This window comes from Oncorhynchus gorbuscha, linkage group LG10 (assembly GCF_021184085.1).
Source record: "Oncorhynchus gorbuscha isolate QuinsamMale2020 ecotype Even-year linkage group LG10, OgorEven_v1.0, whole genome shotgun sequence".
Classification (NCBI taxonomy): Eukaryota; Metazoa; Chordata; class Actinopteri; order Salmoniformes; family Salmonidae; genus Oncorhynchus; species Oncorhynchus gorbuscha.
In genome coordinates, this window is record NC_060182.1 from 53,859,289 (window position 1) to 53,882,209 (window position 22,921).

Sequence of the window (22,921 nt, forward strand, 5' to 3'; positions counted from 1 at the left end):
GCCAGGAAACAGAAACAGTAGCCTATTATTTTCAAACCATCATTGGAATATAATCAAATAACAAGAAGCCTACATCGATGGCACAAGATTATCGCCAGCGGATGTCTTGTTACATCATCAATATGCGCTAAATTAACCAGCACGCACAGCTGATCTCAATTGCAGCCGTTATTGGTCACCTTATTACCGCTCCCTAAAAAATGATGTCAGTGTTACTTAGTCCTGCTTGTGAAGCGGATATGAGTCGGTCATGGCCATGTGTTGAGGTAGCCATGTCTGCATACTCCAAAACCAGGGTCTGCCTTCTGCCCAAGACTGTAAAATGGTTTAAGATGTTGGTTGCTCCCGTGGGAGAGCTGGGTTCATATCCAACTTGTTACACTTGCAAGCAAAGCCTTTCAAGATACACTACTTGACCAACGGTATGTGGACATCTCATTGTCGAACATCTCATTCGAAAATCATGGAAAATAATATGGAGTTGGTCCCCCCCTTTGCTGCTATAACAGCCTCCACTCTTCTGGGAACGCTTTTCACTAGTTGTTGGAGGATTGCTGTGGGGACTTGCTTCCATTCAGCCACAAGAGCATTAGTGAGGTCAGGCACTGATGTTGGCCGATTAGGCCTGGCTCGCAGTCGGCATTACAATTCATCCCAAACATGTTCTATGGGGTTGAGGTCAGGGCTCGGTGGAGGCCAGTCAAGTTCTTCCACACCTATCTCGACAAATAATTTATGTATGGACCTCGCGTTGTGCACTGGGGCATTGTCATGCTGAAACAGGAAAGTGCCTTCCCCAAAATGTTGCCACATAGTTGGAAGCACAGAATTGTCTAGAATATCATTGCGTTAAGATTTACCTTCATTGGAATAAAGGGGGCTAGCCCAAAACATGAAAAATAGGCAAGCATTTGGCATCATGTTATGCAGAATGCATCATACAGGGACGATTTCTGTATTTTGAAAGTTATAAATCTTGAAAACGTGATTGCTGACAAGAAAAACATTTTGGGACTACATTAACAAAGGACAAACAAAACAAATAACAAAAGATTGTTTTAGGGCAGAATTTTCCTTTAACTCATCAAGCAAACCTACTATAAACAACTTGGAATAATACTTGGATGATGCTAATATGGATGTCCGGGTGTCCATACTAGGACAGCCTCTTAGTCTGTATGGATGCACAACCAAAATGCAACAGAACAAAAAAAAGAGGAGCACACCAACCTACATTTACCAAAAGATTTACATGTAACTGTGCTTGTGACATGCTCAGTATGAAAAGTGAATAGACACAGATTGGGATCAGGCTGGTAAGTACATCTGGGGGCAATATTTTGATTGTAAAGGTCACGTAAAAACAAGTTCTAAGACCTCATTTGAATACAACTTTCACTGCGGCTGTGTTCAGAATTAAAAAGTGATTTGAATACTGACTGAGTAGGTAAGTTTGTTGAAGCATGCATCATAAAAGTCGATACAACAACAAGTCTGTGGCAGACGGGGTGATGCATTTCTGTTTTTGTTATTTGCCATGAGAGGGTGAATCACCTTAGTTTAATCACAATTATTGTGTCTGGCCTGAGGTCTGGGGAACCAATTGAAATCCATCACATCAAGCTCGTTCTTTAGTAAGCCTCTAATAAGAACCTTAGTTATCCTAATGCTATGTGTTTTTCATTATAATGACCTAAAACCATTTGTGTGAGTCAATGAGTAGAAGTACTCCTGAGTTATATCATGAACTGAACCATGTATTTTCTTGGCCGGTTGTAATTCCATACTAATTTCCCTATGCATTGTATGTCTTTATACTGTATATATCCATATCAATTAAATGATTCACATATTCTTTCCCATCATATCCATGTTCTCTTTTCTTGTTTCAACCTTTTCCCCATCCCTATTATCATCAATAAAGACAATGGTTTAATTTAAAGTTTCCTATTACATGGTAACATAATCATTATCCAATAATTACTAAATAGTAGGGTTTCTTTGGGATTCATCAAAACAAACACGACTTTGTACTATTTGGTAGCAGTTATGTTGAATGAACTACCAGAAAGTATACATTTGTACCACAATATTTCCCTGTAAACACTACGCAAACACCCGCTGAAACAGGACAGTAAAATCACTAGATCATCACTGTATCTACAGTATATTGCTCTGGTTACCAGCACATCACTGCTTTGTTTCCGTACTGGGCTATTCAATTAGTAGTTACCAATTGTGTTGAATGTACCAGAAAGTACCCATTTGTAACACAATGTTTAACTGTAAACACTAGGCAAATACTGTACCTGCTGAAAGAGTGAAATTAAGCACTACCACATGACTGCGTTGTTAACATACTGAGTTTTTCTCTGGGATCTTCTCTCTCTCCAGGTGCCCCTTCACACAAGGGCGAACGCTTCACTCATTCAAATTCACTGGAGGCAGAATGGGGAGATATTCAGATTTACAGTTGGAGGGATCCTAAGATGGATGCCCCTGATGCTCCCTCTGGACAGCGGACAGGAAGCATTCGGTCAAGAATTCTATTAACTGTCCAGAGCCACGCTCGATTGGTCAGAGTAGATAGAGCCCAATCATGATCCATCTCTGTCAGAGGATGCCGCTCAGTAGGAAAAGAAGGGGGATATATGCCTGGTGCATTGCGAGTGTGGTGACCAATGTGACAAAATGGAAAAGGAACAGAAAGAAACATCTTCCTTTCATTTTGAAATACTTTTGCGTACCAATGTGTCTCAGAAATGTTCATGGAATGAAATGGCTAGACTAACATGGGCCAGCCAAGTCCTCTGTGAAGGATAGGAAGTTGGGAGAAAGGGGATAGCTAAAAGAAATACGAAGCTACCAAAAGTGTACAGAATGGCTAGGTACATCAAAGCACCACAGAATGGTGGGAGTGTGAAAGGGGTCAGCTGTCTGTCTCTTTGTAAAGCCCCCTGTGCTACACAGAGTCGGCTTTGATACCTCGGTGGTCCAATGACCTTGATGTACGGCTCTCTCTTCGTTGGGTCACAGAGGAGCTAGTGATGCTCCCTTTCAAAGGAAATAATCAGACAGATGGAGAGATTTTGAAGTATGGGGAGTTTTGAGACTTTTTGGGGTTGATCCACATTCTGGTCTACTGAAGATCTGAAAGGGTTGCAGGGTTTATAGACATCCACCAAAGTGAAGTTATGAAAGTAATACTGTATGAGCTCATGAAATACTATTATGAACAAGCCACGTATCATGACCACTGTGTAAATACATGTGACATGTAATTCATTGTAAAATGTTTTCTAATCTGACTGAATGCTAGGCTGATCCAGACATCTGTTCTCGTTGGCATTTGTCTTTGTATTAATATTCCACCCAGCTAGCCCAGGGCCATTGAAGACTTCCTCAATATCATCAAATAAGACCCACTGCTATAATTGCCTCCGAGAGGGTGGATTTGTAATACAAACCCAGTTTGTATTGGTAAAGAGGGGAACATTTCACAGAAGATGTTTCTGGAAGAACCCAAGGGTAGCAGTCACAGGGATAGAAAAGGAGATGAGGCTGAGAACCGCGAGCTAAAGACTGGAGGGTGTATATTTTAGGAAGTTGTGGGTAAGTGAGATTTAAGGCAAAACATCATTAGTTGATGCTATTAAAGTGATTGTTTATATGTTGCTGTCTTTTTGTTGGGTAAGCTGTACGGTGGGGTCTGAAATGATTGACACCCTTGATAAAGATGAGCAATTTTTTTTTTTAATACTGAGCTACTGTACTCATTCAAAGTTGCAGTCAGTTTTTTTATATGCAGACCACCACCCGTTAGAGTGATTTTGATATGGGCCCATATCAAAGCATCGGGATATTACATTTACAGAAACCTAATCTTTCAAATATAGTAGTCACAAATCAACTTTTTAAAATAATCATGCTAGTAATATCACATTACACATTACATGTATATTTTGGTCATTTAACAGACACTCTTATCCAGAGCGACTCAGTCAGTGCAATCAATTAAGTTGGTAAAACAACCACATTTCACAGACATTGCAAATAAAACTTTCCTTAAAAAAAAAGCAACGATCAACAAATTATTAAGAAAAGATGACTGCAAGTGTTAATGCAAGAAAGACAAGCACAAAAGCAACACAAAACAGCCTGTATGTGTAAATAAGATCATTTTGGTCATAAAGTCAGTCTCATTCAAAACTGAGATTTACGACATGACAGGAAAAAATGCTACCAAATTCGATTTGAGTGTATTTAAACTTCTGACCCATTGGGTATGTGATGAAAGAAATAAAAGCTGAAATAAATCATTCTCTCTACTATTATTCTGACATTTCACATTCTTAAAATAAAGTGGTGATAAAGTGTTTTTTAGTTTTGTTTTTTTGGTTATTGGATTGAAATGAAAATGATACTAGATTACTTTAGGGGAAAAAAATTGGCGTTGACTGATCAGATCAAATGATGCCATAAAGAGCCGTTGTGTTGAAACGCCTGATGTTTATTAACAGTGAGAATCACAGAATGGTGAACTTAACTAAACGACGGAGAGTTTTTGACTGTGTGTGATATTAGATTGCTTCTTGTGTAAATATTTTCAGTCTGGATTTAAATGATTTGATGTAAAACAGGGAATTTTTACTAGGGTTAAATGTCAGGAATTGTGAAAAACTGAGATTAAATTTATTTGGCTAAGGTTTATGTAAACTTCTGACTTCATCTGTATATTGTATGCTAAGAATTGGGAAATTATATTAATTTAAACTAATATAATTGCTTAGAGAAACAGATTTTGTTTGACAAGTAATATAATTTTTTTCTCAAAGACGTAGAGATCTAAATGATTGACACCCCTGATATTAATACCTCACTTTTTATTTATTTTTTATTTTTTACTTTGGTTGTGAAATTAGACCACTTCTCCATAAAGAATATTTCAAGATCCTTGGTATAATTTGTCTGCGCTTATGGACTGCCATCTTCAATTCAAACCACAGATGCATATGCATCTTTCTTTGTCAAAAAACACTACTAGTGTGTGTGTCCAAAGAGCTCTATTTTCATGTCATCTGACCATAGCACCAGAGTGCCAATGCCGTTTAGCAAACTCCAGGTGTTTACATTTGATGGATGGCATGAAAATAAAGATGTACCTCAATTCAAAAAAGCAACATAAAATCTCTTTATACAGTGCCTTGCGAAAGTATTCGGCCCCCTTGACCTTTTGATTCTTCACAAAAAATACAGTTTTATATCTTTATGTTTGAAGCCTGAAATGTGGCAAAAGGTTGCAAAGTTTAAGGGGGCCGAATACTTTCGCAAGGCACTGTATGTATCTTACATTTGCAGTAGTACACACACACACACACACACACACACACACACACACACACACACACACACACACACACACACACACACACACACACACACACACACACACACACACACACACACACACACACACACACACACACACACACACACACACACACACACACACACACACACACACACACACACACACACACACACACACACACACACACAGGAATTGTTTCTCTGTGCTCTAGTGCGTTTCTCTCCTACTACTTCCATTCACCAATACCCTCATCATGCATTGTAATTTTACAGGTCCGCTGATCACTATGTTCTCTCCACTTGGCTGAGCATATATCTACAAGACCAATGCATTTATTGATTCATGAGTATTTCAACAGTGGGCCTAACATTTACCAGGCTGATTGAGATCCCAGGTCAAAAGTAGTGCACTATGTAGGGAATTGGGTGCCGTTTTGGATGCAGACCTATGTCTGTACTTTATCTCACCAAGAGGATAGACACCTATTCCTGGTTTATTAGTGAAATAGAAAATATGTTTACAACTAGTTAACAATAGAATGGTGGTCTTGATTCCTGATCAATTCAAAGAGATGCTTGTATTGTGATAGAGGACGGTTATGAATGAGCGGCAACAGTCTATTGTAGCTCATTGTTGCTATCCTATGTGTAATTTGGTAGATCTCACAGTACAAGAGTACGCATCATGGTGCACATTCTGTACATGAGAAATATTTTGTTCCAAAGCAGTTACGACACAATATGCTTCAATGCCACGCAGCCATTGCATTGGGATGAGTCTACAGTTCTCTATCAGTGTGGCCAGCCTCTTACCCTGCCACTACAACCTGTCCTTTCATCCATCCATATACACTCTTTCTACTCCACCACCAGTCTCCTAACTCATTTCACTCCCAAGGCTCCACGGGATAGGAGTGATTGATGGGCCAGGGGGACAATCTTCCGCCGCTGAGTACCTAATCACTGAGTATAGACTTTCAGTAACGCCACATTAGAGTCCAGCAGCTGCATGGTGTAAGGGTTAGGTAAATGGGACAGGGAATAGGAGGTTAGAGGTTGAAGTCCTCCGAGGGGACTTGCTGCTGTCTAGTCAGAGGTACTTATCCATCTGTGAAAATGACAAGTGACAATGTGCAAGTAATAGAAATATCTTCAGAGTGAAACAAACTTGAAGTGTATAAACAGGAATTAACAAAAATGACAATTGATAATCTAGTGGCAACCAGAGTCAACGTCATGACAAAGACCGAGACAAACTGAAACACATTTGTTATTGCCACGATCTGTTAATGAACTCATCCATCAGTCTTTTCGCTAACAGTCCTGTTTGCTTCGTGCGAGACACACTTGAGGATGCTAACAGTGTGGAAGGCTGTGATTCTCCTGAATAACCAGCTAATCTGTATTCCAATATAGCAGCTGGTGAGAAATACAAATGTGTCACCGACGATATGCTCAAGACATTTCGACTTTTCAAAGGGAACGATGAGCGTAAGAGATAGATGTACGGGCACTCAAGTTGGTTTCTGGGTAATGAATGGGAATCACTTGTTGGCCCCTTGACAGATGAGTTAATTAGCATGGCAGAGGATGAAAAAAAACTTGACACATTGCTCAATTAATTTGGCCCGCATGGCTGTTAGCTGACGAATATCTTGTCTTTCACACAGCCACGGCTTGATTAATCGCTGTTCTTAAGTGCAGGGAAGATGCCACAAAAGGAGGGAGCTTGTCAGAATGCAAATTGTACACTGTCAAACTCGCACAGACCCGGAAACAAGCTAATAGACATATTTTTCTTATGAGGGGAGTCGATCAAGATTGGATTTACCTTAAGGCACGGAACTCCGTAGGAATCAGATGAAAATAAGATGCTTCGTTTGAATGTTAATAATTATCACCTTTTAGATGTAAAGTCCCCTGTTTTGGTGGCCTGCGTGGTTATGGTACCGGTTCTGACTGACGTTTGCTTATAAATCAATACACTATATATACAAAAGTATGTGGACACCACTTGAAATTAATGGATTTGGCTAATTCATACACACCCTTTGCTGACAGTTGTATAAAATCGAGCACACAGCTGTGCAATCTCCATAGACAAACGTTGGCAGTAGAACGGTCTTATTGAAGCGCTCAGTGACTTTCAACGTGGCACTGTCATAGGTTATCACCTTTCCAACAAGTCAGTTTGTCAAATATCTGCCCTGCTAGTGCTGCCCCAGTCAATGTAAGTGCAGTTATTGTGAAGTGGAAACGTCTAGGAGCAACTCAGCCGGCTCAGCCGCGAAGTTGTAGCCCACACAAGCTTACAGAAAGGGACTGCCTAGTGCTGAAGCGCGTAGCACGTAAAAATCGCCTGTCCCAGGTTTCAGCACAGTTGTTCGTCAGGAGCTTCATGAAATGGGTTTCCATTGCTGACAAGCCTAAGATCACCATCCGCAATACTGAGCGTCGCTCGCCGCCGTTGGAAACGCATTCTTTTGTGTGATGAATCACCCTTCACCATCTGGCAGTCCGACAGACGAATCTGGTGAACGCTATCTGCCTAAATGCATAGTGCCAATTGTAAAGTTTGGTATATCATATGACACAAAACGAAGCAACATATGATGCCAAATGCCTGGTTGTTTTGCATGGTTTGGGCTAGGCCCCTTAATTCCAATGAAGGGAATTCTTAACGCTACAGCATATGATGAGATTCTTACCAATATGTGCTTCCAAATTTGTAGCATCAGTTCGGGGAAGGCCCAAATCCCCTGTGCACAAAACGAGGTCCATAAAGAAATGGTTTGTTGAGATTGGTGTGGAAGAAGTTGACTGGCCTGCACAGAACCCTGACCTCAACCCCACCGGACACTTTTGGGATGAATTGGAACGCAGCCTGCGAGCCAGGCCTAATTGCCCAAAATCAGTGCCTGACCTCACTCATGCTCTTGTGGCTGAATGGAAGCTTTGTCCCCGCAGCAATGTTCCAACATCTAGTGGAAAGCCTTCCCAGAAGAGTGGAGGCTGTTGAGGCAGCAAATGGAAGACCAACTCCACATTAATGCCATGATTTTTGAATGAGATGTTCAACGAGTGGGTGTCCACATACTTTTGGTCATGTAATGCACGTGGACAGCATAGATCGAAATGGCTTGCATTGAGCGGTATCCCTGATTCTCACGGACACAGGAGTATGTAACTTCTGTCTGTGTGAAGCAGGATGTGAAATCTGACACAACTTGAAGCTCAGATGTCCCTCCTACCATTACATTCACTCTTCCGACTGTCCATCAACTCCTGGCAGAACCCTACATACGTCACTATCAACAGAAATCCTACACCACTATCAACGGAAATCCCTACATTGTAACTCAGCAGGAGAGGGTGGTTTAGTCACTGTAGTAAATTCAGAGATTTGTTTATGGCTTGTAATCTAAAAGAATTCAGATTTTAAACAAAAAACACTTTCTGTTTGTCATAGATCGACAAGATTAATATGAGATGAAAGATGAGTTCCTAACGAGTTCAAGAAGCCCTGAGCTCTATGACAAGTTCACAGCGATGGGGGCAGATATTTTGATCAAGAGAGACCTTTTCTCTAAAACTAAATGTACAAATGTGTACAGAACCAGTCAAAGTTTTGGACACACCTACTCATTCAAGGATTTCTCTTTATTTGTATTATTTAGAATTATTTATTTAGAATAATAGTGAAAATATAAAAACTATGAAATAACACATATGGAATCATGTAGTAAACAAAAGTTATTAAACAAATCAAAATATATTTTATATTTGAGATTCTTCAAATAGCCAACCTTTGCCTTGATGACAGCTTTGCACACTCTTGGCATTCTCTCAACCAGCTTCACCTGGAACGCTTTTCAAACAGTCTTGAAGGAGTTCCCAAATATGATGAGCACTTGTTGGCTGCTTTTCCTTCACTCTGCGGTCCAACTCATCCCAAACCATCTCAATTGGGTTGAGGTCAGGTGATTGTGGATGCCAGGTCATCTGATGCAGCACTCGTCACTCTATTTTTGGTCAAATAGACCTTACACAGCCTGGAGGTGTGTTGGGTCATTGTCCAGTTGAAAAATAAATGACTGTTCCACTTAGCGCAAACCAGCTGTGATGGCGTATCGCTGAAGACTGCTGTGGTAGCCATATTTGTATCATATTTGTACTGTGTGCTTGAGCTTGTGTTCTCAAAAGTGACTGTCACGACTTCCGCCGACGTCGGTCCCTCTCCTTGTTCGGGCGGCATTCGGCGGTCAGCGTCGCCGGCCTTCTAGCCATTGCCGATCCACCTATCATTTTCCATGTGTCTTGCCTTCACACACATTGTTCCAATTCCATAATTACATGTTGTGACTTTAACCCTCTGTTTCCCCCATGTCCTTGTCCATAATTGTTTATTGTAAGTGTTTGTGCACGTTATGTCTGGCGTGCGAAGGGTTTTTGTCCCATTGTATATATTTATTGTTTTGTTCACAGTGATTTTGATTGTTAAATTGCTTCGTTGTAACACAGTCTTTGCTCTCCTGCGCCTGACTTCTCTGCGGCCAGTACGCACTCCTTGCAGTGACTAACTATTTTTTATCAGAAAGGTGAGATTTCTTTCTTGGAGTATGCAGCACTACTAGTTATTGTTTAGTGCCCTCGTGATAAATAATTACATTTTCAATTACATTTAGTAACATTTATGAGGTTAACATCTCTTGGCATAAGTGCTTGTGAAATCCGTAAAATTGATTTATCACAGCTGAAAATGAGGACCACAGATGTGAGACGACCAGAACAGTCTGCATATCTCAGCGTTTGCGGGTTGGAAATGGGAAAATATTTGATCTGAAGCACGATCGCTAATTCAAAGAACTGCTTTAAACTGAAGATACACACCACACAACGGATTAAAGCTTGGAGAGACATGCCGAGGTGGGTGGGTGTTGAAACATATCCAGGGCGGGCGTGTGTGTGTTGGCCCCAGAATGGGGCCATTGTGAGCTGCCCAACAGGAGAACAATTAGCCTTGTCTAATTTCTGGGATTTGCATAAGCAACAGCAACCTGTTCTGTTGTTGGAGGTCTGAGAAGCACTGGTACGCAATGAGTCGTTAGGGTTGAGTTGTATGTGTGGAGGGGGTGTCTACGTGTGTTGGGATCATCAAATGCATTTTTACATTATCTGTAAAGTGCAGCATGTGGCAAAATGAGGAAGTAATACAAACAACAATACAGTCCTTGCATGTATGTTGCAAAGATAATCAAACTTGTTAAAAGGTTTCAAAACAATTATAATGAATGCAGCAGTTGGACAATGGATAACGATTCTCCAAACTGTTTGAATTGTTTTAATCCATCAGGTATTGACTGAATTATAGCACATAAAACATTTTACTGGCAGAGACAAATAATGGATTTCGGGGATTTTGGTGGGAATTTAGGTATTACAATTATTGTAAAATGTCACAGTTTCTTTTCTTAGAATGAACTCATGTTCTTCTCATGTTGGTATCAGGGATCTATTTTATATTTTGTGATGAAATGAAGAAAACGTATTTGCATGATTTCATTTTGGTGCAATTGATACATTAACATAAAGGGGTGCACAGGGCTGCAACCACAAAAACATCCTCTGTCTAGGCCTACCTGCACTCACCTTCACTGTATAGACTGCCTCATTAATTACTGTTGTTTTCACGTTCTATTCAACAAGTGTGTCAATAGCAGGATACCCTCGGATTAAAAATCTGATTACACCTATCTATACATACTTTACATTGTTTGCGAGATCATACATAGGGTGTTTCTCAGAAATGCACACTACCGGGCTCTTAGAACGCAAATTGGAGCACAGGAGAGTCGGAGAATGAGTCCAAACCAAAGTAACAGCTCTGGTGGACCTTTCTGCAGTCAACATGCCAACTGCACGCTCCCTCAAAACTTGAGGCATCTGTGGCATTGTGTTGTGTGACAAAATTGCACGTTTTAGAGAGGGCTTTAATTGTCCCCAGCACAAGATGCAATGATCATGCTGTTAAATCAGCTTCTTGAAATTGGTGGTGGATGGATTATCTTGGCAAAGGGGAAATGTTCACTAACAGGGATGTAAAACAGGGATGTAAATTTGTGCACAAAGTTTGAGAGAAATAACCTAACACTTTACATGTTGTGTTTTATATACGAAATAAATGTTCATATTTGAGTCAAATTAAATATGCCTTTATTGAATGTGTTATTTATTTATTTATTAATTATTTATTTCACCTTTATTTAACCAGGTAGGACAGTTGAGAACAAGTTCTCAGTTACAACTGCGACCTGGACAAGATAAAGCAAAGCAGTTCGACATATAAAAACAAAGAGTTACATATGGAGTAAAACAAACATACAGTCAATAATACAGTAGAAAAATAAGTCTATATACAATGTGAGCAAATGAGGTGAGATAAGGGAGGTAAAGGCAATACATAGGCCATGGTGGCGAAGTAAATACAATATAGCAATTAAAACACTGGAATGGTAGATTTGACAGTAGATGAGTGTGCAAATTAGAAATACTGGGGTGCAAAGGAGCAAAATAAATAAATAAATACAGTATGGGAAGAGGTAGTTGTTTGGGCTATTTATAGATGGGCTATGTACAGGTGCAGTTATCTGTGAGCTGCTCTGACAGCTGGTGCTTAAAGCTAGTGAGGGAGATAAGTGTTTCCAGTTTCAGAGATTTTTGTAGTTCGTTCCAGTCATTGGCAGCAGAGAACTGGAAGGAGAGGCAGCCAAAGGAGGAATTGGCTTTGGGGGTGACAAGTGAGATATACCTGCTGGAATGCGTGCTACGGGTGGGTGCAGCTATGGTGTACAGTGAGCAGAGATAAGCCGGGACTTTACCTAGCAGGGTCTTGTAGATGTCACCTAGCAGCACGAGCTCTGAAGATAGATGGGGGGGCAATCAGTTCACATATGGTATGCAAAACACAGCTGGGGGCAGAGGGTGGTCTATAGCAGGCAGCAAAACAGTGAGAGACTTGTTTTTAGAGATGTGAATTTTTAAAGTAGAAGTTCAAATTGTTTGGGTACAGAGCTGGATAGTAGGACAGAACTCTGCAGGCTATCATTGCAGTAGATTGCAACACCGCCCCCTTTGGCCGTTCTATCTTGTCTGAAAATGTTGTAGTTAGGGATGGAGATTTCAGAGTTTTTGGTGGTCTTCCTAAGCCAGGATTCAGACACGGCTAAGACACCCGGGTTGGCAGAGTGTGCTAAAGCAGTGAATAAAACAAACTTAGGCTTCTAATGTTTACATGCATGAAACCAAGGCTTTTACGGTTACAGAAGGCTTCAAAAGAGAGCGCCTGGGGAATAGCTAGACACTGCAGGGCCTAGATTCACCTCTACATTGCCAGAGGAACAGAGAAGGAGTAGGATAAGGGCACGGCTAAAAGCCATGAGAATTGGATGTCTAGGACGTCCGGAACAAAGAGTAAAAGGACCAGGTTTCTGGGGGCGATAAAATAGATTCAAGGTATAGTGTACAGACACATGTATGGTAGGATATGAATACAGTGGAGGTAAACCTAGGCATTGACTGATGATGAGAGAGATATTGTCTCTAGAAACATCATTGAAACCAGGTGATGTCATCGCATGGGTGGGCGGTGGAACTGAAGGGTTGGATAAGGTATAATGAGCAGTGCTAGAGGCTCTACAGTGAAATAAGCCAATAAACACTAACCAGAACAGCAATGGACAGAGCATATTGACATTAAGGAGAGGCATGCTTAGCCGAGTGATCATAAGGGTTCCAGTGAGTAGTGAGATTGGTTGGGGTCACGGCGATTCAGACAGATAGCCGAGCCATGGGTAGCAAGCTAGCAGAAGATGGAGGTCTGTTTTTAGCCACCCCATGCATTTCCGTCAGTAGATTAGTGGGTTCCGTGTGGTAGAGGGGACCAATCCAATTTTCAAAATAGTTATAGTTATAGTGGCCCAAGAAGATTGTTCGATAAACCTGTTCAGATAGCAGCTGATATGCTCAAGACAGCTACGATTACCGGATCCAGAGCTTTTAAAAAATATCTTTGAAAGACACAGGGTCCTGAAAAAGGGAGGTTTCTTTTTTGGCTGAGTTTACTTAAGTATTAAAAGTGTATTACATGTGTAAATTATTTTAAATTCCTTATATTAAGAAAACCAGACAGCAACGATTTTCTTGTTTTTCAAATTTATGGATAGCCAGGGGCACACTCCAACACTCAGACATAATTTAGAAACAAAGCATTTGTGTTTAGTGACTCCAGATCAGACGCAGTAGGTAGGATGAGGGATTTTCTCTTTAAGTTTGTGAATGAAACCATTTCCCTGTCCTGCTCAGCATTCAAAATGTAACTTTGGTGTCAGGGAAAATGTATGGAGTAGAAAGTACATTATTTTCTTTAAGAATGTAGTGGAGTACAATTACAGATGTCAAAAATAGAAATAGTAAAGTAAAGTACAGATACCCCAAACTTTACACCACTAAGTGAATGGTGGTTAACATAGTTGACAGAGTTTGGAAAATTCACTCAACTGACTTTTGTCTAATGTCTGTGCCCTAACAGTCTACTTCCATTGTGACGCTTGGTCAATTGAGCATGTAAATTCAATTTGAATATCCCATAAAGTATTTGTCCACATTCTGTTTCTCTGCTTTTATTGATGCACAATAGCTGCTGTGACAGTGGCTTGTCTGTTCCAATAACCAAAAGGGGAAACCAGCCATAACTCTACTGTAACTCTTTTGAAATCCAGATTTTATACCACATTTCTTCAATATTATACACTTCCTCGAAACGTCAAAAGCAAAGGTCCCTACAATTCCGCATAGAGCTCGGAGGAAATTGAATCAACGGGATTAACCTAATTTAAGGACCTCTCGAGGTTCACAGAGAGATATTATCCCCTGTAGCACGCCAATCCTGCATTTCATTCCACAACATATGGTAATGGGGTTTACATCCAGAACAGCAGCCGGAAAAATCTCCAGTTTGAAAAACATAGGCACTGCTTTTCAAACACCCTTAGAAGTGACATCAAAACATAGCTATGAAAGCAACAACTCTTTCCAAAGTTCACTGTATTCCCCAGAAGCCAGTACATTAGAAGCTAACTCAAGTAAATGTTTTATTACAAAGACAAATGTACTAACCTGTTCACTTTTCAAATTTGAAAGCATAAATTATAACATTTAAATAATGTAAAATAATAAAAGATTACATTTCTATTACGTAAATATTACATTTAAGCAACTTGTTCGGTTCTTCTCTTTGTAATGTTCAACAAAGCAGAGCATCGTGCTCAGAACATAAAATTCCATTTCACAAAAAGTTCAAATATACTGTAAGCAAGGAGCAACACTTTGACACTCGATTCGAGACTACAGAACAGTTAAAGAACAATTCAACTAGATGTAACATGCCTTCACAGACTTATATTTTAGTAAGCATTTGACATGTTTTCACAATTAAATAGGGGAAACAGCAGAAGCTAACTTTTAGAGAGAATCAGCTATGTTATCTGCATACACAACATCACCAAATGTATGTGGACACCTGCCTGTCGCACACCTCATTCTAAAATCATGGACATTAATAAGTGGAGTTGGTCCCCTCTTTTCTGCTACTATTTCTGCCTTCTGAAAGTATTCAGACCCCTTCCCTTTTCCACATGTTGTTACGTTACAACCTTATTCTAAAATGGATTAAATAAAAGAAAATCATCAGCAATAGACACACACAATACTCCATATTGACAAAGCGAAAACAGGTTTTTAAAAATGTTTGCAAATATAAATATATATATATTTACAAAATAATTCAGACCCTTTGCTATGAGACTTGCAATTGAGCTCAGGTGCATCCTGTTTTCATTGATCACCCATGAGATATTTCTACAACTTTTTATTTATTTCACCCTTATTTTAACAGGTAAGTAGACTGAGAACTCATTCTCATTCTCATTTTTTTTAATAGTTACAGGGGAGAGGAGGGATACATGAGCCAATTGTAAACTGGGGATGATTAGGTGACCATGATGGTATGAGGGCCAGATTGAGAATTTAGCCAGGACCAGGGTTAACACCCCTTAAGTGCCATGGGATCTTTAGTGACCACAGAGAGTAAGGACACCCGTTTGACCAGAGGAAAGGGGGCCTACTACTGGCCTTCCAACACCACTTCCAGCAGCATCTGGTCTCCCATCCAGGACCAACCCTGCTTAGCTTCAGAAGCAAGCCAGCAGTGGGGTGCAGGGTGGTATGCTGCTGGTAAATTAAATTGATTGGACATGATTTGGAAAGGCACCCACTTATCTATCCATATTTGGTCCTACAGTTGACAGTGCATGTCAGAGCAAAAAACAAGCCATGAGGTAGAAGAAATTGTACATAGAGCTCAGAGACAGGATTGTGTCAAGGCACAGATCTAGGGAAGGGTACCAGGGGAGAACCTTCCAGACAGACAACCATGGTAGAGTAGAGTGGCCAGACGGAAGCCACTCCTCAGTAAAAGACACATGACAGCCAGCTTGGAGTTTGCCAAAAGGCACCAAAAGACTGTGTTTTTCAGCGGAAGGGACTGGGATACTAGTCAGGATCAAGGCAAAGATAAATGGAGCAAAGTACAGAGAGATCCTTGATGATAACCTGTTCCAGAGCTCTCAGGACCATAAACTGGGGTGAGGTTCACCTTCCAACAAGACAATGACCATAAGCACACAGCCAAGCCAACGCGGGACTGGCTTCGGGATAACTCCAACCTGACAGAGCTGGAGAGGATCTGCAGAGAAAAATGTGAGAAACTGCCCAAATACAGTTGGGCCAAGCTTGTAACGTCACACCCAAGAAGACTCAATGCAGTAATCGCAGCCAAATGTGCTTCAACAAAGTACTGGGTAAAGGGTCTGAATACGTATGTGAAACTTTTTTAATTTGTTGTACACAGGCAAAAATGTAATAAAATATTTCATGCTTTGTCATTATGGAGTATTGTGTGTAGATAGATGATAAAATTTTTTTTTTTTTTACAAATTGTCCCTATACTTTCCGAAGGCACTGTATAACAGCCTCCACTCTTCTGGGAAGGACATCCACTAGATGTTGTCCACATACTTTTGTATATTTTATTTATTTTACCAGGCAAGTCAGTTAAGAACAAATTCAATTACGGCCTAGGAACAGTGGGTTAACTGCCTGTTCAGGGGCAGAACGACAGATTTGTACCTTGTCAGCTCGAGAATTTGAACTTGAACCTTCCGGTTACTAGTCCAACGTTCTAACCACTAGGTTACCCTGCCACCCCAGGATAGCCAAGTTTAGATGTGGATATACAGCACACACTTGATGTAGACACTGCCCATAACCACAGATCTAAGGTCAGATTGCACAACTCAAAATCCTAACCTTCACGATTAGGAACCATTAGTATAACCAACATTTCTGACATTGGGTATGTCTTTTGATTAAACGATTAACCACTCCACAGTACAGTAGCGTGCAGACACACAACACAGCAATTGCTAACTTAAACGCTCACTTACCCATGGTGCAGTTGGTGGTGAAGCCCGGTTTGATCGTGGCGGTGGCATCCTGTTCGCTCGGCCGGTCATAGCTGGCTTGGATCCTGAAGGTCGCCATTCCACGGGACCCCAGGGTGAGGTGGACAACTGCCCAGCTGCCGAGTAAAGAGATGAGCATGAAGATCAGGGCGACTAGTAGACAACCCGGGCGACAGGGCCCCCCATGCCTACTGTAGGGGTAGGGAGTCAGGACAGGAGTTCCCTCTTCCTCCACCTGAGTTTCCCCCTCCATGGAGGTCTCAGAAGAGGGGGTAGACTGGGTTCGTGTGGAGCATGTTGTGTTCGAGTCCCCCTCCTCCCCCTGCATTTTGGGAGGTTCCCCCTCATCCTTAGCCTGTTGGTGCATGTCCTGCCGGGTAATTTGTGGACAAGCTTTTGGCGAAGCCTCTTACTAAAGCTGACAGGTGGTGTGCGTGGATGACACTCTGCACTTCAGTACCAGAGGTGGAAAAAATAGAGTGTGCAGGTGTGTGTGTGTCAGAGAGAGAGTCAGAAAGGGTGTGTGCATGCCACACACACCAATGCTAGCTCCTGTGTGCAAGGATATCCTGAAGCGAATGCTCTCTCCAGCAAGCCACCGCCTGCCTTTGTGTAGTTCAACGTGGTCCATAATTTTATTAAGCAAATTGCAGCTGATATCACTTTGGATTCGGGCTACTGACCAATGACTAATCCCTCCCGCTCTCTCTCCTCCATCCCCTTGCCCTCTCCCTCCCCCTCTCCCCTACCAAACCCCTATCACCATGCCTATTTTCTGTATTATTTCTTTATGACATACTGTATGCCTCTCCGCCCTCTATTGGATCAAAATTAACAACATGAGGAAGTACAGTAGCTTGTGGCTATTTAGTAAACACAATGCACACATACTGTAAACCACAACCACAACACTTCTAGTAAGTTGTACTGAAAGTCAATGAAAAGTCATTATTACTTAAAATGTTTGTGGTACTGACTCAAAACTAAATGAGAAGTCACACCAGGTATATTTTTTGTAAGATCTGATAACTGAACTTTTTTTCCCAGCTTGCTCTACTGCAGGTAGACTTTTTAGAATTGTTTTTAATATATGTGTTTTTGCCTGTACATTGAGTAATTGATTGGTTAAATGTTATGCTACACAATAAAATAAATATAATTTTTGCAACCGTTACTGAAATGGTTGTTCCAGTTTAAATGACTTAGGTAGTTTCCTCCCACTGTTCTTAACCCTGGCACTCATTATGAATGCAAGTTGTGGGTGAATACAAATTTCAACTGTTGGATAGCCTAACGCTTGATAGATTCCAATAGGAATTACACATCACTTTGCAAACCAGCATAATGGGATTTACAGTTAGGGTTGCATGATGGTACATTTTTCCAGGTATTCCGGAAATTCTGTCTGGAAGTTTGGGAAAGTTTGCAACCCTACTTGCAGGTCTAATGTGGCCCCTTGACTTTTTCCAATTGTGTTAAGTTAAAGCCTAAAGACTCTGACCATGACAAACAAGATTCTGTGGTCTGATGAAACCAAGATCAAACAAGGTGTTGGCAGCATCATGCTGTGGTATCTTTTTCAGTGGCAGGGACTGGGAGATTAGTGAGGATCGAGGGAAAGACGAACGGAGCAAAGTACAGAGCGATCCTTGATGAAAACCTGCTCCAGAGAGCTAAGGACCCCCGACTGGGAAGTAGGTTCACCTTCCAACAGGACAATGATTCTACGCACACAGCCAAGATAATGCAGGACTGGCTTCGGGATAAGTCTGAATGTCCTTGAGTGGCCCACCCAGAGCCCAGACTTGAACCCAATCGAACATCTCTCCAACCTGACAGAGCTGGAGAGAAGAATGGGAGAAACTCCCCAAATACCAGTGTGCCAAGCTTGTAGTGTCATACCCAAGAAGACTCAAGGCTGTAATTGCTGCCAAAGGTGCTTCAACAAAGCACTGAGTAAAGTGTCTGAATAATTATGTAAATGTAATACATATTATAAAATTATAAAACAAGTTTTTGCTTCATCATTACGGGGTATTGTGTGTAGATTGAAAATATATATATTAAATACATTTTAGAAGGCTGTAATGTAATAACATGTGGAAAAAGTAAATTGGTCGGATTCCGAATGCACTGTCTGTAATCATTACATTTTAATGACAATATTCGCCTAGAAATACCACAGGACTGAAAATAAACAAATTCAACAACATTGTATTTGTTAGTGACAAAGACAGTCATGGGTGGGTAACTCTACAATTCAATCGAAAAGGCAAGGCACACTGGGAAATGATTGGAAGCTTGGCTTAGTGGGGGCATTAAATTGACGTATACTTATAAAAGAAAACGACATTTGTATTACTCATAGCAAGAGAGCACTCAGCTATTTAACATATTTAATCCCATCCGTCACAATAGTGACCATAAAAAAATGTTTCCAGTTATAAGGCTCTATAAATGTAACTGAATGATGTATCAATTAATTTCCAGAAATTATTGAAAAAATCAAGGGTCTCAATGAAATATGTGCAGTGTCACATGTTTAGTGTAAATTGTCACATGACCAGAGCTGTTTACTTCCTGGTTGAGAAGAGGATGGCTGCATCAAAGCTCCCAAACAAAAGGTTAGTAATGTATGTTAACATAAAGATAGGACACTTTTTTTGTATTGATATATGCATTTGCAATTACTCAACTTTGTTCAGTGTGGTCATAGAATGTGTAAACATGTTGATGGCAACAATAGTGACAGGTGGGATAACATGCGTCTAGGTATACACATACTGTCACACATTCATAGGTCTTGTTCAACCTAACTTTCTACTCTGTTCTTTCTCTTAGTTTCACTTTGAGGCAAGTTCTGGATATGTTGGATCTAGGTGACTGCCCAGACAAGGCATGCAACATTTCAGTTATCCCTCAAACTGAGAAAGATGCTGTCGTGAGTGATTGTGATGGGTCAGATATGGACTATGGACAGGCCATTTGCCAGCCAGGCTGTTGAATGTATATGCTGAACCTATGCAAACAGATCATGACAGGAACAATGTTATCAGTGATGATGACCTACCCCTCACCACCTTCCCCACCTCCACAACCTCCCCCACCCCCCTCCATTGTTGATAATGAAGAGCCAAGAGCCTCTACCCGTCAGAAGATCCAGTCAGAAGAACCAAGGGCCTCTACAAGCCATAGGGGTCAGCCAGAAGAGCCAAGGGAAAGCTGCAGGTGGTCAAAAATAGAGATGGAGTGTTCAAATGATCGAAGAGGCCTGCCACTGATGTGATTCCAAAACACGTAGTATACAGCCCAAATATGCAAATGTTCGTCAAGAAACCACTGAGCCATGGAAAGAGATCTTTACTGGCTGCTACTGTTGAATCTCAGGCAAGATATGACAAAGCTTCTCACTGGCCAATCAACGCGATGCACCGGTTCCAGAGAAGTCGTACGTACTACCTATGCATGTGAGAAATGCAAAGCGCTACTGCACTTTGAGTGCTTCAAGATATACCATGGACAGTAGAAAAGGTGATGAGTGCAAATGAAAAAGGTCTGAAAAAGACAATAAAAGAAAAATAGAAAAGTCGATAAAGGGTGAGGAGAAGCAGTACAACGCAAGAAAAGAAAAGTCAACAAAAAAAACAATCAAAATGACTGACATGTTTTTGGAAAAGAAGGTCAGTTGATTCAAGACATACTGTATGACAGGAAGTCTGACTGATCACAGTTTAAATAGTGATGCACAAACTAATCTTGCACTTGGTTCCGAAGCCTACCTCTATGATATATATATATATATTTATTTATTTATTTATTTATTTATATATATGTTATATACAGTATATAAAAGCACTCATTGTGCAGTGGAGCGTTTTTATATATACATGTATAACTGTATTTTGTTCAGTGTAGGCCTCTACTTGAATGCATGTTCTACAGGCTACCTCTATCCTAAATGTTACCTTTACATTCAGTGGGAATGACTTACACGACTGCTATACAGTTATTAGTGAATGTTGCACTAAAATGTCACAATGACAATGTTACAATGAATATTGCACTAAAGTACAAGTTAAAATGTTACAATAAAATTACAATATTAATGTTTCAATATATGTTGCACTAAAATAACAATGTTACAATGTATGTTACAATAAAGTAACAATGTTGAAATACGTTGATGTTTTTTTTTGTCTTTGCTCAGTATAAGTTTTTGATGTGTAAAATAGTCACACTAGAATGTGATGGCGCATTCTAGAGGCAACGCTGGGGACTGCCAGTGACAGAATTTTAAAATTGTAATTAACTGGGTTGAGATATATAAGAACTTTGATAACTGCATAGGAGAAATATGTTAATTTAGTATACTTAACATTATCCCACCAGTCACAAATTTGACCGACCATAAAACACACTTTTTCACCTACTTTCCCATTAATATTTTTAAAAATAATGATTGATTACTTCAAAGTGTTACTAATGACACTTGATTTGGATATTTTCATGTCTGGGAAAAATTTGGGATTAAATGGGTTAAGTTTATTAACTTAAACATTTTTGGGTAATCGGTATCCTAAAAATGTTTGAGTAGGCATAACTTATCTGGTATTACATTGGACACACTTAGCTGTTTACTTTAAAACCACAGATAATCATCGCATTCACATGTAGATGTTGTAAAAGATACATTTACAATATAACTCCAGCTTCAATATTGTGACTTAAATGGTATTCTCTTCTTGCAGAGTTCAGTTTGGCGGACAGAAAATGTTACCCATAATGTTATCGATGTTGATACATGACTAAAAGTGCTTGAACTACTGAGGACATGGATGTAATGCAGAGACTAAAAAGTCCATCACACTAAATATCTCCAAAGATGTTTGCAGTGCCTCCTAGGGTTTCATTGAGTGGTGGAGCAGTCAGTAAACCATACCAAATATATGCATGACACATAAGTAACTCAGGACCAGTACATACAGATGTAGGATCCATATATGACCATTATTGATGCAGCATAATAATCCTGCAGCAACAGGATTTCAGAACAATTTTCCATTCACACTTTTCTGCCGATGTCATGTTGCTTGATCGGTGGTTAGACTATTAGCTGGCCAAAATTATGCTAAACTGTAATGGAAAACTGTAAATGAAAGAGCAATTTTGTGTTTTATTAAAAGTAATATACTCTAAAACATTTCACTGCATCGTACTGTAAATTAAGGTACATTGTGAGAAAATGTTGTGGGCAGGGAAATAATTGCTGTATTTTGAATGATAATGTATTACCACCCCACAGAATACAATACCTTGCCGTATTTAATGAATGCCCAAAAACTTTTGTTGTTATTGCATGTTTTGAGGAGTCCCTTGTAAGAGACAATATTTGTTACACCCGTGACTGAGAACACTGTATAGTGCCCCGTCAATTAAAAATGTATATGTGATAGATTAGGGTTGCAGGAAGTCTTAAAGCTTTATATGGTTGAGGCATTTGTCCATGTCCTTTTGGGCTGTTTTGACCTGTAGTCACTGTCAGTTTGGAAACTTTGGTTAAGGCCTCTAGAAGTGCAAATATTTGTATTTACTATGGATCCCATCTTCCTGTGGTCCAGAAAAATTAAGGATGTTATACAATTTTAAAAACATTACAATGCATTCAAAGATTTCCACCACAACTACATACAGTACCAGTCGAAAGTTTGCACATACCTACTCATTCCAGAGTTTTTCTTTCTTGTACTATTTTCTACATTATAGAGTAATAGTGAAGAAACCAAAACTATGAAATTACACATGGAATAATGTATAAACCAAAAAAGTGCTAAACAAATCTAAATATATTTTATATTTGATATTCTTCATAGTAGCCACCCTTTGCCTTGATGACAGCTTTGCACACTGTTGGCATTCTCTCAACCAGCTTCATGAAGTAGTCACCTTGTCACGTTCTGACCATCGTTCGTGTG

General features: G+C 40.1%; 1 protein-coding gene across 1 annotated transcript in view; it reads right to left on the reverse strand.

Moving 5' to 3' along the window:
• LOC124046245 (leukocyte tyrosine kinase receptor-like) overlaps window positions 1–22,921 on the reverse strand; it is a 359,722-nt gene that overhangs the window by 146,835 nt on the left and 189,966 nt on the right. The window contains exon 2 of the mRNA XM_046366398.1: window positions 16,932–17,065. Within this exon, the coding sequence (XP_046222354.1) occupies window positions 16,932–17,065 (134 nt within the window). The remainder of the gene's footprint in view (window positions 1–16,931; window positions 17,066–22,921) is intronic.